A 17,861-nucleotide genomic window follows, 5' to 3' on the forward strand; every position below is an offset into this window, starting at 1 on the left:
TGGATGAAGAAGAGGAAAAGAAGAGCTTTACCCTGACGGAGTGGGCTAGCACAAAAGATAAATTGCTCCTCTTTTTCTCAACTGAAATTTGATGTCTAAATTAAGAGAAGGGAAGGTAAAAACTATTTTCAAGAAATGAATTTTCATTACGTTGCAACTCCTTGCAGAGAACCAATTATGCCGATGACAGAATACATTTTGTTTTGGGGTTGCCTTACTTCTTATCTCAGGCACCTCAGCTTGACAAAAGTCACATATCATTAAGTTGTAATCTATGCCCTGAGAGGTAACTCACTACCTACACTATGACTCAAGTGATTTAAAATAATTAAAAACACCAACAAAAATAAATAGACTCCAAAAATAGCAAACCACCATTTAGAAAAGAAGGTTCTTTTTCTAATGAAAGAAATTGTGGCTTCTCGCCAAACCATATAAACACTTTAAATATTTGTTCAGCCACTGAATATCTAAAAGAAATTTACTGGAAAAGACTGAATAAGTAATAAGGCAGGAACAAAAAATATTGCTGTGCTCCTAAAACAGATTCCAAGCAAACATTTACAAGATACTTTGCATAGCAAATAGGCCTCTACAGAATCAGGCATTTCAGGTTCTTGCATTTTCAGATTTTTTTGTTCTTCCTCTTCTCTGAATTTTCCATTGACTAAACAGCAATCTCAGAATTAAAATCAAAAGACAATTTTTTTTTTTTTACATATAATTTCACACCCCCCACCCTCGCTTTGCTCTCAAGTGTCTGACCCTGGTTTGATAATCTCATTTCCTGAGAATCAAAAAGCTGGAAATTTAAGCTTCCTAGAGTGTTAATTGCGGCCCTGCTCCATTGCTAATCAAAAAATTGGATGTTTTGCATGAAAATGCTTCTCTAATTAATTCTCAGTCATAAATCGCCCTGGTTTTAATAACCCCTCCTTGATTGGATAGCCTTTGAAGAGACAGTGCAGCTAATCCTCCAAACTAGAAAAAACACACGCAGAGGAAATAATAAGGAGGCTTACAAGGTAGGAACTAGATGATTACATGAATACTGTCAAACCAAAAAAGTGAGTCTCCTTTCCAGGACTTTCCTGCCTCACCCTGCACCCCAGTAAAATAAACCATGAAACCAGGAATCGTGAACAAAGGTAACTGTCAAAGAGGCCATGTGTCGTAAGTCAAATCTTTTCACCGTCATTCCACAAAACACCTATTCCTATCTTTTTTTTTTAAAAAAAAAAAAGGAGGTTTCCCCTGACATTTTTTCCCCTAGAAACTGGAGATCCGGAAATGTCCACTTGTCACACTGTCTATTTTAATAAGGCAGGGGTTTGTGTTTCCCCCTTCCCTCTTCTTCTGACTGACAATATATTATCATACATATCTCTAAGAGGTGCTGAACTGAATTTTCATTATCCAGAATGTCAAGATTCATTTTTGTCATCAGAGAACACAGCTGGTCTACACCAGCAGCCCTTTGATTAATTCAAATGGAACAAGTCACCTATACATAACTTCATTTTTCCTAGACTAGGTCTTGTATTCTCCAAGTTTTAATTTACATCGTGTCAGTTTAAGATACCATTTGCTGCCGTAGTGGCACTCAGAGAAAAACGGAAAGTCTTAATCAGCAGTATTTTGCATTAGTCCTGTGATTATTAATAAGGCAACAATTGATCATTATTAGCCTCAGAGCGGGACTTATTTAGAACTCACTCTCTGCTGTTTGATAATATTAAACTAAAAGAAGATGCTGAAACTATACAATGAATATTTTGAGAAAGCACTATTTTTAACATATAAATGAACACATATGTGGCTTTCCAGTTGACTTGTAAAATAGTTACATCTATTTTCTCTATACTGAAAAATTGCATGGAGGTAGATATAGAAAAAGTTATTCCAAAAGAAATGACACAGAATAACATACGCCCATCTCATGATCCAGCAATTCCACTCCTACTAGGTATATGCCCAAGAGAAATAAGTGCCGATGTCCAAAATTGTTCATAGCAGATTTATAGAGCCCCAAAGTGGGTATAAGAAATATCTATTAACAGGAGAATGAATAAATCACCCTATCATCATACAATGGAATATTATAGAGCAATAAAAATAAACTGATACATAAAAGAACACGATTCATAAAAGAATGAATCTCACAGACATTATGTTGAGCAAAAGAAGCAAGACGCACAAGACGCTGTATAATTCTATTTACAGAGAGTTAAAGAATAGAGAGAACTAAATGATAGCATTAGAAATCAAAACAGTGTTACCTCGAGGGGGGTGGGGCTGATGGACAAGTGGCATGAGAAAACATTCAAGGTGGTGGTTACACAGATTTATACGAAAGCAGAAATTTAGATGTACATTTAAGATACACGCATTTTACACACTTTATTGTAGGTATATTTTACTGCAATATGAAGTGAAATAAAATGGTAACAATAATAGTCATAAAATAAGGTAGAAAAAAAGAACAGAAAGGATTCGGTTCACAGGGAACTAAAAGCTCATGTGTTAGAGACACGATTTCTGTTTATATAATGTATATTATCACTTCTCAAAGTATTTGCGGCAAACTATAAATGCCAAAGTGTAAAATGAAATAATTATAGCTAAACACTAAACAACACCATCTAAGACGGAGCTAATTATTCCCCTTGGGCATTACACTGTAATAATTTAAATTATTTGTGTAGTAAAATTCAGAGTGAGTGACACTGAAGATCAAAATAATTTTGAAGCAAAATGCCCACTTTCATTATTGTCGTGAATATTTATGTCTGGAGTGGGATGAGCAGGTGTAAGTACTGGCCTCTTGGTTAGAGATACGTGAATTCCACCCACACCATCACAGAGGAGACCACCTAACATTACGAGGCTGGGATGACCACGAGGTAAACATGTTTTCTGAACACTCTCACTAATGGATTTCTGTTCAAGAAGAAAACAGAGGGCTTCTGAAGACCATTCTAGGAGAGTCTATTGGAATTTATTTGTCCACCACAGTAGCATACATATTCATTCACTCATTAAAAAAAATTATTGAGTGTCTCCGAAGTGTGAAGAATGACGCCATGTGCTGAGGGGTCACAGATAAATGAACAGTAGTTAAGATTTGTTTGGTACTTAACGTGTATCAGGCACAGTTCTAAATATTTTACCGGGGCTACCTCGTCTCATCCCCACCGTGGCCCTGTGAAGCGGGTGTGTTACATATTCACAGTTTACAGAAAATTAAACTGATACACAAAGGAGTTAATTTGCCCAAAGTCACCCAGGTAGTAAGCCTGACAGCAGAGACCACACTCTAAACCTCTAACGAGTCCTCAGACTCAGATTTCTAGGAACAGATAGGAAACAAAGAGCTGAGACTTAAGAATCTAGAGCTTTGGACTGAGTGAGTCATAGAAATCATTTAACTTCTCTTTACAATAGAGAAAAGTGGTTAAGTGACTTGCACAAAATCACAAACAAGTTATTAAGAAAGATAGATGGTAGCTTGAATTTAATAGTAAATGCAGAGTACATCTAGGACTAAAAATTAAAGAATTCATATTCTTCAGAGACTAAAATGGGCATTAAATTCATCAATCAACCAAAGCCTAGAAAGGAAAAAGTAGTATTTGCAATTTTAAACTAGCAGGAGGAGAAAGGAGGGAAGAAAACCCTAACTCCACCACTGAGGAAGGGGAATGGTGACAGGTGATCAGAAACTGCTGAGTGCCTTGAACAGGAGGGTGCGGAGGGGAGGGGAGTTGGGTGGGGGGGTGACAAAGGTGAAGGAATTAATAAGCCCAAATTGGTAGCTACCAAATAGTCACGGGGGTGTAAACAAAGCACAGCAGAGAGAATAGTCAGTAATGTTGCAACAACTACGCATGTGCCAGGTGGGTACTAGACTAATTATATTAATGTCTAACCACTATGCTGTACACCTGAAACTAGTATAAAATAATGTTGACTGTCAACTGCAACTGAAAAAAATAAAAATGTAATACTCTAAAAAAAAAAACTGTTGAATGCTTAAAACAGGAGGGAGTTGGTAATAGTTCAGATGAGATACAGAGATCTAAACAAAGCTAAAAGAGAAACACATAAAAACATACATTTTCAAAAGCTAACTTCACCCCTTATCTAACACTCCATAAAAAAACTACTCCTCTTCTTCTACTTCCTGTCTTAACAAATAAGACCATTATCTACACAAGTCACCAGATTGGAAAATGTGGGAATCAGCCAAAATGCCTGTCTTTGCTAAGACTCCACGCAGAATGAGTCACCGTGTCCAACTGACTCTACCAATTAGCTTTTGGATCTATTCCCACCTCTCCATCTTCACTGCTATCAACCTTCTGAAAAGCTGGCAGAATCTTCTCTAAGCTCCCACCTGAAATAACATCACAACTTGCCTCCTTGCCTGCAATTTCATTGTACTCAATGCATCCTCCACGCAGAAAGAGTGCTTTTCCAAAACTGCAGATTTGATTATGTCACCTTGCCCGCAGTAAACCCTTAGGGAACTCCCTGTCACCCACAGGACAAAAAGCAGGCCTTCTTGCTGCTATATGGGGCCCCCTGAGATCTGCCCGCCTGTCCCCCACGTCCAGGTGCCCTCATCCCCATGTACTCGAGGCTTCATCCACCACAAAACACCTACAGCTCAACGGCGCCCTCACACATCGGGGTGTGTTCTTTTAACATCGTCTCCCTATGTGGTTTCAGTAAGGGCCCTTCCCCTGGTCGGTCTGGCTAACTCATCTTTCCAGTATCAGTATACACATCCCTCCTGTCTAACACCTTCTGTAATTCCCGCTGGGAATGCCAAGTGCTTTCTCCTCCATGCTCCCCAAAGTACTTATCACTGTATCTGATGGCATGTCTTGACTTCCACGGCACCTAGAACTCTCCCATGTGCCGACCTCCCAGGAGCGGGGCCTAGAGACACTGACTGCATATTGTCCTCTCCAGTATGTCAATTGATACTTACACAACAACCCTAAGAAGGCCAGGTAAGTAACCTAGGACTCAGAAAGGTAGTGACTTTCCTAGGAAAAGCAGAATGAGTAATAGGTAGTCCTTCCGCTAAACTAAGATGTTTCCAAAGGTATTCAAAACACAAACAGCTGCACCGATATTCCCCATATAAACATCTCACTACCCAGCCGAACAGGGGTATGTAAATTAGTTAACTGGTGCTGAAATCAGACATTAATGTGCAAACAAATAGGGACTTATTTGAGCTAAGTGGGCACGAATATGCAAATGAACTGGCTGCAATTCAGTAGCTGTCATCACAATTCTAGGAATGAACACCCTATATTATGACTATTACAATATTCATGCAGCATTCACACATACTACCATATATTATTATAATATGGGCTTTCCGAGCTTAAAATTGTGGTGAAACCAGAAGTAACTTGGTGTAATTTTGGTGTGGACGGAAACATACAATTTGGAAGTCAGATGTGAGCCCACACAGCTCTGCAACCTTCATCCACAACCAAGCTGCTGTTTGTGGTCCAGGCAGAACAAGGTACTTTGGAGTTACTTAGGTTGGTCCTTCCTGATCCAGCCCCTGCCGAAACCTCCAGCCGATACACCACAGGAATGGCATTTAAGTTATTTTTCCTATAGGATTTTAAATAATAAAGTGGTCTCGCTAATCCACTCAGAAAATCCAGGATGTGATTCCATGTAGCTTTTGCTCAAGTATAACAGTGACTTATTTTCCCGTCATCACCACGACACCACTGCTTTCTCTCTCTTAATGTTAATGACCATCAATGGCCAAAGCCATTGACAGCAGCTTTCGAGTCCTTTCTATCATCTCTGGTTCCTGAAAGCAACAAATTATAACCAGTGAAGGTCTGTATACATCAGCCGACTTCCCTAATTAATAGAAAAAGTTACATCCAATTCATGCTATGAAAAGACAAAAGCTCCTCTCACACTTTCATACATTTATTCCTGCCAGGCCCACTGCCTGGAATGCCCACCCCTTCTTTATCTAAAAAGCTTCTCCTCGTCCTTTATGAGCAGCTTGAAACTTAAATACTATGGAAGCCTCCCCGCCTTTCCAAGCTCTTTGCACACACACCTCAGTCACGTGTACATACAACTCCGTCATAATGCCCCTCACAGTGCTGGGACCACTTGTTTGCATGTTGAATTAATTAGGATGTCAGTAGGGCTGCAAGGAACAGAGAACCAAAATACCAGTGACTTAAGACAGAGTTTATTCCTCTCGCAGCGATGTCTGGGGGCGGGAGGGTGGCTCTGGTGACCAGAGGTGTGACACTCCATCGTATTAGAAACCCAGGCTTTTCCTGTCTCACTGCTACCGTCCCGATGGTTCTGTCTCACCTGCATGGTCTAAGATGGCATTACCACATTTCATTCATATCACGTGTATGAACAGCTTCACACACACCCTGGGCTGCCAGAAAACAGCCTGTTCGCTCCCCTTAAAGGTAAGACCGGAAGTCATGCACATCAAATTCACTCCCATTCTATTGGTGAGAATTAGATTACATGTCCATGGCTGGCTGCAAGGAAAGCTTCGAAATGTTTCTATTTTGGGTGGCCATGTGTATGGCTGAAAACCAGGTGCTCCACTAATGTAGAGGAAAGGGAAAACAGACGTCGGGGACAAGTGGCAGTCTCTGTGACACATTCACGGTCCTTTCTGCTCTTTGCTCCTTCAAAGGCAAAACTTGGCTTTGTTAATTATTGTATCCCAAAGGCCCAGGGAAGTGTCAGGACAAATAAACATGGTAAATCTGTAGAGATTTAATAAACAGAAAGTCCTAGGAAACATAGGAAACAAAAGCCTAACAGCTGCTGGCTTCACTTAATGCTAGGTTCTCACATCCCAGAGGAAGGATGAGAGAGGAAGGAGCAGGTAAAGGGGGGAGGGAGCCCTCCTGACCCAAAGCTGTCTTCTCATAAACTCCTTAAGGTACAGTGCTAGTTCAGTAATACCTGGACCTGGAGTTTCAATGGAATGGTGCAGGCCAAACGACGACTCCAGCTGTCACAGAAAACTCCAAAGTTGGCTTAGACTTCTAATGAAAGTAGTACTCTACCTATATGGTTTTATCTCTGGAGACTTAAAACTTAAAAAAAAAAAATCAATTGTTATATTTGTACTTTTTATAAAATGTATAATATATATGTATATGACACTTGTACAGGTTTTAAAAATAAAACAGAAAACAGTATTCCCATAACTTAGCCTAAGAAACAAAACAGTGTCATTACGCTTGAAGCCCATGTGCTCCTCTCTGATTATGATTCCACCCTCTTCCATCCTCTCCAGCAGCCATCTCTTTCCTGAGTCTTATATCTGTGCTTCACATAAGGACACATGACTAAAGAAGATACTAGTCAGTTCTCACTGTTTCTGGCCTTCGTACAGATGCAGCTAGACCATACACATTCTTATGTAATTGCTTTTGAGATTCAACCAAGTTAATGTACAGTATAGTTCATTTATTTTCATTGCTATGTAGTAGGTTGGTGCAAAAGTAATTGCAGTTTAAAAGGTTAAAAATAATTGCAAAAACTCCAATTACTTTTTCAACAACCTAATAGTATTCCACTATATGGCTATACCACAATTTACAAACCCGTTCTCCTTTGGTCCATGGTATTTGAGTTATTCTCAGGTTTTTGTTATTCAAACAATGTTGCTAGGAACATACTTGTCACCAGGGTTTGCCTTTCACATTTGAGTTGTCAACCCAGCAAAAATTTATTTTCCTAAGTGACACGAGGTTCAAATCCAATGTCTTTTTTGTTGTTGTTTATGAAGAACCAATGGTTTCACCACCTATTATTTATTGACTATTCTCTCCTATCCCTGTAAATCTGTAATGTCATCTCTCTCCCATATCAAATTTTCCTTTATATAGGGGTCCGCTTCTGAAAGTCTTTAGTTTTCTCATAGTGTCTTGGGTGCCCCACGGAAAAGAGGAAAGGGGGAGATGCAGTGGGGGTGGAGGGTCTAAGCAGGCAGGTCTCAGAGCCCCCAGCCCCACTTGGTCAAACCACCTCCACTTGAATTTATTTTCTTACTGAACTGTGAAATAAGACTTAAACAGAAGATAGGTTCTATGACTGAAAAATGAGTTTGAAAAGCACTAGATTATGAGTTCTAAAGCACTTTCTACCATTAAAACCTACTGCTGTTTTACTCTCTAGACTCATTACTACATGCATGTTTATATCCATTTCTTCTGATAATGAGATCAATTCAGATAATCTCTATTAGTACTGCTAAAAGGACCCAGCCTTCATTCTGAAAATGTAAAATTGCCTTATGAATCGTGCCTTATTGAGACAATGATAAACTTACTTAGCATTCTCATCAGTTTCTAATAATGACTTTCCTCACTATATACTATATATCTTTGTGGTCTCTATTTTCTGAAAAAACTCAAGTCAGAATTGGTTACATTATATAAACTACTAGAGTTACCGAAAATATAATTTCTCATGGGCCTAAAGAAATTCTTTTAAAAAATGACCAAAACTCTCATTTTTACATTAAAAAACTGTGAACCCAATAATGAAAAATATGAGAGAAGCTAACTTTTGGAATATTCTGTTACATCACGTTAAAAGCTTTGCTGACATTTTGTCATACTTTGTTCTTTTTTTTTTTTTTTTCCAAAAACAACCTACTAATGGACGTATAATATAAAGAAAAATGTATATGTATCACTTTAAAAACTCAAATATGTACCTCATTTAACAGCATCTGCACTTTTCCCTTATCTGCACAGATGAATGAATGAATAGAATAAAAGTTTTTATAAATAAGGTATGTCATCAACTAGTTCTGTTCGATAACCAAGGATTATTTCTCAAGAGTGAGGTTCTTATTGGGCTTTACTAAGGCTTTGTGATAGATATCCTGCACTCTCCAGATCCATTTTCTCATGACTTCCAGTCTCTTCCATATGATGCAGCTGCCATGGGTACAGAGGATGATGTATGAACTGGAATTATTCAAAAAATCATTTCACATAAACTAAGTCCACAAAGAACATCTTTAAATAAAATAAATATCTACATTGCATAGGTTAAGAGGTGGTACACTCAGTAACAGTCTTGGCATAAGAATACTTTTATTTCCTGAAAGATTCGAAATACTGCATTGGTCTGTTCATGACCTGAGGAAAGTATATTTATTACTTACTACTTCTTAGGTACAGATAAAGAAATTAGCACTTATAAAAACTGTATTATAATTTCATTGTAGGACAAACCTTACATACAAGTAAAGTAAAAAGCAAGAATATAAATATACAAAAGGAAGGAGAATCAATTTTTATACCCTATTTTAGAACCTAAAACAGAAGCGATAACTATGAAATATTAAGGTTATTTTCAAATAATTACATGCAAATTTAAGAAGGAAAAAAAAGTACATATTTTCATATGTCCTCTGCATTGTTATTAACAAAATCATTAAGGAAAATTTTCAAATCACATTTCAGGATATAAAGCTTTATAAGCGCTTCTCATATTTAAGGCTGTGGAACAAATACGTGGTATGAGTATAAAATTGCTATACCTCATTTCAGCCAAAATGTCCCTGAAAATGTGTGCACAAGTGAAATCTTGTTTTAAATGCTCCATTACAGTACAGCTTGCTAATTCCGAGACTCCTATTATATATCCTTTTGTAAAAGGATATTTAACTCATAGTTATCTATTTCAAATATTGCCTTACCTCAAGGCAAGGCACCTCCAAACAATTATTTACATACAATATCATTAAGTATTCACAACCCCAGTCACCAACAACCCATTAGAGAGAAAAACAGAAAATTCAGGTCAGGTCAGTAGAAGAGCCCCGTTTTCCCTGATGCTAGTACTTCCATATTTACTCCATAAAGCAAATCCTCTTAGAGAAGTCAATTCTCAAGTGGTTGGAGCTTTAGGCTTTACCGAATATTTTAATGTCAGGGCTACAGAAATGCCACTCATTAAACTAGTGGGTATAAAAATGGCCCTCTAAAGGTAATATTATTGAGTACAAACAGAAGTACTAAGTAGCCCCAAGACAGAAAAGAAACTGTAATCAAAACTGAATACATAAAAAAAACAAAAACAAAAGCTGAGTATACATTTTGACTTGGATCAATGACAAATTATGTTTTCTACCCATTCAGGAGTTTCATTATCTTTAAAAATGAGCAATGTCTCTGGACTCCTACTCTGTTTATCAAAGCTCCCACTAGGGGTTCTCAAATAAGAAGGCTTGTACCTACAAAAAAGGAGAGATGGAAGATAGAGGCCCCCTGCACCATATATATATATATATATATATATATATATATATATATATATATATATATTTAAATTTCTACGCACTATACCAATTGTTTATTTTCAAAGTATGTCAAGGCAGAAAATAGAACTGCACCGTATATTTTTAAAGTGCCTAATTCAAGCCAAGCATTGTCTTGGGCACCGGCATGCACTAATGAGTAAATAAGGCTTGCATCCTGGGTATTTTGAGGAAAATGTAGAAATTTTAACAGGTTAACAAGAAACATACATATTAAGAAAAGCATATGATAAGGAAAGTAGAAAAACCTATGGTGATGAAAGAATGACAGGATGGGGAAGGGGGGATGCTGGAAGAGGTCAGGGGACAATACTTGGGCAAGATAACACCTAGACCCGGAAGTCATGTGTACCCGGGCACGAGGTTGGTTTTGGCTGAGATCTGCTGGGGAGAATTTATAGAGTGAAAGATCCCAGGACCAAACCCTGAGACACTTCAACGATTGCTTGAGGAGACGCAGAAAGAACATGAGGAGGAGGCAAGAACAAGAGCTGCTGAAAGATCAAGTGAGATGAACACAGAAAAACACACACTGAGCAGGCCAAGATGGAGGTCCCTGGATACCGTGGGGCGAGCCACCTCAATGCAACAGTGAGATGGGTGGGGAGGGGAAAACGAGAGACAAAGAAGTGGACACAGTCCTAATTCCACAATGATAAAGTTTTAAAAGCACCATTTTAATTTAAATCAATTATAGCTGCTCTAATTTTTCCAGAGTTTTAATATCTAATTTTATAGGCGCAATAAGCCCCTAAAGTGGTTGGAACTGATAACAGCTCTGTTTTTAAAATGAGAAACCCAAGGCACAGTGGGACTAAATAACCTAAGAGCTTATTCTGGTCATGAGCAGCAGTATTTTGACTTTTTTTTTTTAACCCTCATGAGATAATGTGTTCATCAGTTATCTCATTCTCCTGAAGAATCACGCATTAAACCTGAAAGCTATACACTCAAGCGAAATGTCCATTAAAACTAATATCTTTCTAACCTACAACACGGCTGTCTCCGCAATACAATGAGGCAGTAGACACTGAAAACAACAGGAAGTCTCTGATTCACGGAGACACATACACAAGTTAGGTTTCCACCTGTTATCTCGCACCCTTTGAAACAGCATCCCCACCTCCTCAGCCCAATTGCCAACAGCAGACTATATAATGAACCATCTGTACCATAACAGTTAGAGCCAACTGAGATGGGTTGATGATACCAAAGAAATCTCATTTCATTTTTCATTCTTTTTTCCCCTTGTGAGTTGCTAGGTTGAGTAACATTTTTAATTGCATGATAAATTGAAAATGTTGGCAGGAACTTAACTTTTTGTAAAACTGCAGTTTTTTTAATGTTACTCTGATGGTCTTTTCTGGTGAATTTCTTTACTGCTTTCTCTGCAACAGAAGGAAAAGCTGACCCTATGAACCACACCACTGGGAAGCAAAGTCTGCAGCTAAATGGCGTTAAGAGATCTTGTGCCAGTCTCTTATGATGTGACTCAACTATCCAATTATACCTTTTCAAGGATAAGCTGAAATGCATATCTAACTGTGGTCCTTGGACCCGTAAGATTAACAGAATAACTGAAAAAGGATGGTCGTTTTCAATGGAATACAGTTGTGTTTTTCTCTTTTTTTCCTTGCTGAAATATTAAAAGCATTCATCAGAGAAACTGTTGCTCCTGAATAAAACACCATCAGACTTTTACCAAAATTGGTCAGCTGATCTAGTCTGTCATCAAGCATATGATGTGTCAGCTCAACTCAACTATATTATTTTTTAATGATTGTTATGAGAATGACATTTGCTAACTACTTTCTCCCCTTGTAACCAGCGATACATCTTCCTATTTTGTTGGATGCCAGTAAACGCAATTGCTTCAAAGTTCCATATTTCAATTAACTTTTTGAAGGACAGGAAAGTTCCTAGTCAGATTATAGTGATTCTTCAATTAACCATCTCACAGAATGAAATTCCTCTGTAACTCAGTTGGATTTTAAAATGTTTTTCAATTACACACAGCAGTGCTGTTCTAGGACAGACTCGAAGGCAACATTTTTATTTATAAAGCTACGTATAACTCCAGAGAACAAAACTATATCTACGCATGCCTCTACTCCTTCAATTTAAAAACCCATGTCAACCGCTGAAGCTGATAATGGCTGCTTCTCCTTTGGGTCCCTTCCTACCCCGCAGTGGTAAGCTCTCTTTCCCACTTTAGACCTCAGCTGCCCTCACTCACTCTGTCACTGAGTCAGTCGGTATTTACTGAACATTTACTAAACCGAGCACTGTGCTAAGCACAGGTACACAAACTATATTTCCCTCACGGAGCCTACAGTTTTACAGCAAACTCAAACAAGTGAGCAGTAATGCACAATATAGCGTGGAAAGTGCTTAGAAAGGAAACACTAAAGATGTAAGCACACAGGGGGAGCCACAATGATGACAGACAGATGATTGATAGATAGATAGATAGATAGATAGATAGATAGATAGATAGATAGATAGATAGACTGAATGAATGAATGAATGAATGAATGACACTGTCTGTGTAGTAGGTTGGGGAGAGGAGGGACAAATAGGGAGGGCCCATCAGAATAAGTAACAAACACATTTAAGTTGGAAAGTGACTAGGATTTAGCCAGACCAAGAGACAAACAGAAGGTATATGAAAACTTTGAAGGGTCAGGAGCAGTAATAACAATTTTAAAGAAGAAAGGCATTTACTATATGTCAGACATATAGTAAATTTACGTCAGACACTTTTCTAAATAGTATTCATAGCTGAACTCACCTAACTTTCACCAAAAAACCTCGTGGAATCGGTACCGTTATTTTTATCCCCATTTAGAGATAAGAAAACAGAGGCACAGAGGTTATGAAGCTAGTAAATAGGGAGTTAGATTTTAAACATAGGAAGTTGGGGCCGAGAGCCCCCTACTGTTCGCTGTACGGTCTCTCCAGAGATCACAGACAGCCAGGGGTGGGTGGCCACTGAAAACCATTCCACATGGCGAGAGCACAGAGTGCGTACTATCTCACTGTTCTTACTAGCTGACAAAAAAAAGAGAAAGAATCTACTATCAGTCCTTTATCCTTGCGGACTAATCAGGCTGGAATCTGAGTGAGTGACAGGCTGCACCGCTCACATGGGACGTGGGCTTCCGCTGACTCTGTGCTCTACCTTTTCATCTCTAAGTGTCCAATGAAGGGCTTCATGTGGTACAGAATGGTGACCGTAGGGAAGGTTGTGTGTGTTGGGGGGAGGAAGTAGACAGGAACTCTCCGTACTTTCCACTCAATTTTGCTGTTAACTGAAAACTATTCTAAGAAATTAAGTTTGTTAATTAATAAAAAACAAAATGATCAGGATTCAAGCTAAAAAATAAAAAAATTAAAAAAGCCTTTTTTTGGTCCCCATTAAAAGAACTTAAAATACTAGAAGCCAGGTAGAGAGAAAAATGAAGGTAAATTTAAACTATTCCTTAAGCCAACTCTGAAACTGAAATTAAGACATTGTGAGTTTGAAAGATGTCTCTAGCCCTACATAACCTGTTATGCCCCCTAAGTGGCAGCTCAAGTACGATCGCTCCTACAAGAATGTGCTGTTCTGTTACTGTCCTCTCCTTACCAGCAGTCTACCCTATACTCCAGGGAGGTAGCTGCTTGCGAGAGCCGGGGTCCCCCTGCCCCTTCACTCCCTGTCTAACCATAGAGTGGATCATGCCTCATTTGCTCCAATTCTCTCTGCACTCCTGTATTTCCAGACTCCAAGAGGCACACTTCATGTTTTCCAGGACGTACAGCAACACCTTAATATTAATAAAATGTTGGTAGGCTAATTTCCTCTCCCTATGTCCTCAGACATTTCTAGGCTTTTAGTTCTGATAACTGTATGTATACGCTATGGAATCAGTGCTGCGATAAAACAATGAGAGAGCAGAGTGGGATCTTTAGAAAAATCTTCGGTATTTAGATGAATGATGAAGGTGAACATAGCAATGACCAGGCAATAGTCTTTAAATCCAGAAAGGCTGGCTGGTTACCTCATACTACTTTGATGCAGAACTATGACGAGTCTTAAAAACGAAATATTTAACTGGATAGGCAGTCACCTCAAAATATTCCAAGTGCCTACAATGCAAAAAACCGTGAAGACGTTCTTATCTACCGCTCACGAAAGCCTGCTGACCCAAAATAATCAAATAATCACTCCCTTCTCTTGACTCCTCTAGCAATTTGGTGCATGTTCCTCCTTAGCTGTCAGCATTTACTTGGTGCTATTGTTATTGACATTCAGGCCTGACTCTCATAACTGGATCTTAAATTATTATCTGAGATTCCTTGTACTCAACGTCCATCCCTTCCGAGGATGGCTTGCACTTAGCAAACCCTAACCAATCTTTCTCGATTATATTTACCACGACAAGGTCCACTTGTCACAGAAGGAAATGTTATTGGTCTCATTTTGGATTTAATTAAATTTATTTATAATCTATTTCCTTAAGTATTTTTTCTGCAGATCACAACTCTTTCGTAACCACATATGGGTATCAAATAACCTGTGTTATCAGAGCTATGTCGATTAGAACATACTATTTAGAGGGAGCCTTCGTCCCTTTCAATAATGACTGAGGCCTCATTTGCCTTTTTCTGAATCTCAGCTACTCTTGACATATTCCAGAAAATACTGAAAACATTCATTACAAGGAACAGTGGCAGCCACAGAAGACTGGCATTCCCCTGGGGCGACTGGACTCATATCTGCCACCTTTAAGCAAGAAGAGACAGAGCACATCTCTTTGCTCTGAGTTCCCACTTGAATAGTAGTGGGTCTATAAATCGTGTGGCTACAGTAACAGTTTCAGCTGCTTGCCAGCAGGTGATGGGAAATGACACAGCAACACATTATCAAGCCTCTACATCTTGGCTATCTTAAAACAATCCTGTAAATGCAGACTTGAAATTCACACGTTATACAAACACTTCAAGTCTTCCTCCAGAAAAGGAATTTTCCCAGGGACATTGCATCACCCACCTTGCAGTTCTCCACTCCGACTGTAGAGCTCCCGTCTCTGCTCTCGCAGATAAGCACTCATACTGATGGCATGGGAAGACGATTCGAACCTGCAATGAAACGGGGGATAAACAAACGCTTAGGTGGGAACCAAACATCGCACAAGGATTCCCCTCTAGTCTGTGTGCTGCTCCGAGGTGCCATGGCCAGGACTTTCTGCCTCATCCGTCGCAGGGCCAGGGCAGGCTGCCAGAGACCTTGACTTATCAAAGAGATTCACCATAAACGCTCCTCCTCAGCAGTACTTGGATCCTTTGCCCACTTTCTGTTTCAATGGGGACAGCGCTCTTCTGTCGAACTTTCTTTTGCGTCCAGGTCCTTTGCCAGGATCCCTACGCACACATCAGCAAAACTATTTGATACAGTCATTCCCATTTTTCTGCTAACCAGCTGAAGGGCCATCATGACTGCCAGCTGTCACCACAGAAAACCTGGCTCCTCAGAGCAGACAACTTGCCTTTCTAACTCCCCCAGTTCGAGGACTAGTACAAAGGACGTGGTAGAAATGCTGCTGATGAACTGCACCAAAGAAGCAAGGCATTTATGGTCTCTCCTTAAAAGTCCTCAAAAACAGTCCAGTTTCTGAAAGGCTGCCAGGGTTTTGACCTGCCACCTGCCACATAAGACGTTCTTGAATATACTAAGCTACAGTTCACACCTGCCCGGAACTCTGTCAGAGGTCAGAAACATGAGGCGAGAACACGTCTCTAAAAACTGAAAGGAAAAAAAAAACAAAAACAGAAAACAAAACAAAACAAAAAATCTCATTCTTAAGAGAAACTTGTAGGTAAGGGAAAAAACAGTTAAAATTATGACTGTATCAAACAGTAACTCCTTTGATGTGCTAAGAAATTCCATTTCAAACCGGAGATCTTCAAAGTCAGAAAAACATGACGACGGGAGAAATCCTTCTAAGAGTTAGCGCCACTCGGGTAAACACCGACATGAGGAAGGAGCCACAGTGACGAAGGAATCGGTTTCCAGCAACAAGGAAGGCGCACCATCCTGCCCTTGCTATACCCTCTTCATCCATTCTTTGGCAAGGAAGACGAGCACTGAGATGAATGTCAGTCTGAGGGAAACACCAGGGCTCCTTGATCCTCTAGTCTGCACCCTGCCGAGAACTAAGAGGACACTAACAGCCAGAGGGACGACAGACTGTGCAGTCCTTAAGTGCCACCTGCCAGTCAAGTACAGAAAAGAAGCCACTGACCTCCAAAAAGCATGCTGACAACTATTGATCAGAAATGAAAAGGGAAAGAAATAAACTCGCGAGCAAAGAATAGAGAGGCACACTTTATACAATGAGAGAGAACTTAAACACACTTAATTAACCTTGGCTGGGGGCAATTAAAGACTCATCAAGTCCTCCATGGATGTAATGACAGCAGATTACAGCTCGCCAAAATCTTAATCCTTTATGACCTGATGTAGTTTTGCTACTCAGGAATCCTTTTTATGTTTGGAACAAGTCACAGATGGGGGGAATTTTATAGTAAGGGGCTATAGAGATGATTCAGTCCCATTTCCTTATTTTCTAGGCAAAGGCACTGAGGCCCCCAAGACAGGAGACCTGCTCTGGCTCACAGGGCCCGTTAACAGTAAAACCAAGACTGAAAGAGGCAGATCTGTAATGATGGCCTAATTCTGTGTGGGTGATGAGTTTTTACTAGGATACAATAATAAATGTGCAACAATTATTTAAGTTCACTTATTCAGTTCCCACAATTGGTATGTTTTCCGATACCACAATTTCAGGATTGGCTAAATATTTGAAAAGGTATCTGGGGTCTGAGGTTGAAAGTTAGGGGTGATGTTTGAGAGCATGAAATCTAAAACCCCTGAAACCTGATTTCTACAATACATGGGAAGAGGAAGGAAGAGGAGGGCAGGGGAAGGGAGGACAGGGGAGGGGAAGGGAGGTGAGGGGCGGGAGGAAGGGGAGGGGCTAATAGGCAGCATCTGAGACAGTCTTAGTGCCTCTTTCAACCATCTTTTCCTCCCACTAGCTTTCCTGTTTGATGGCATAGCTATTCTATCTGGATGTTCTGCTTCCTCTTTCCCTCTTCACTCAGCAGTATTTTTCCTGTGGTCAGCAATGGTGGCTCCCTCTTCAGCCGTAACCTATCACCAGAGGTGTGAACCCTGCCTGGTTTCAGACAATCCCATGGTCTGCTTCCTCTTGCCAGTGACTGCTTTAGGAATGAGCATGAAACCCAATCCTGGCTTTCCAGAGGAAAATTTGCTGAGGGGCTTTGTCACTGGCAAGATTAATAAATGGTAAGGAATAAGCAGTTGTTAGTAAAAAAAAAAAGGATCTGAAATGGTATAGCCACTCGGAACACAGTTTGGCAGTGTCTTACGAAGTTGAACACAGTCTTACCATATGACCCAGGAATCATGCTCTTAGGTATT

The 17,861-nt window shown here is 39.6% G+C and overlaps 1 protein-coding gene across 1 annotated transcript in view; it reads right to left on the bottom strand.

Annotated features, from left to right (window-relative positions):
* Positions 1–17,861, bottom strand: part of EXOC4 (exocyst complex component 4) — a 635,543-nt gene that overhangs the window by 446,457 nt on the left and 171,225 nt on the right. The window contains exon 9 of the mRNA XM_019750984.3: positions 15,408–15,496. Within this exon, the coding sequence (XP_019606543.1) occupies positions 15,408–15,496 (89 nt within the window). The remainder of the gene's footprint in view (positions 1–15,407; positions 15,497–17,861) is intronic.

The sequence above is a fragment of the Rhinolophus sinicus genome, chromosome 8 (genome assembly GCF_057876585.1).
Source record: "Rhinolophus sinicus isolate RSI-liver-muscle chromosome 8, RSI-T2T, whole genome shotgun sequence".
Classification (NCBI taxonomy): domain Eukaryota; kingdom Metazoa; phylum Chordata; class Mammalia; order Chiroptera; family Rhinolophidae; genus Rhinolophus; species Rhinolophus sinicus.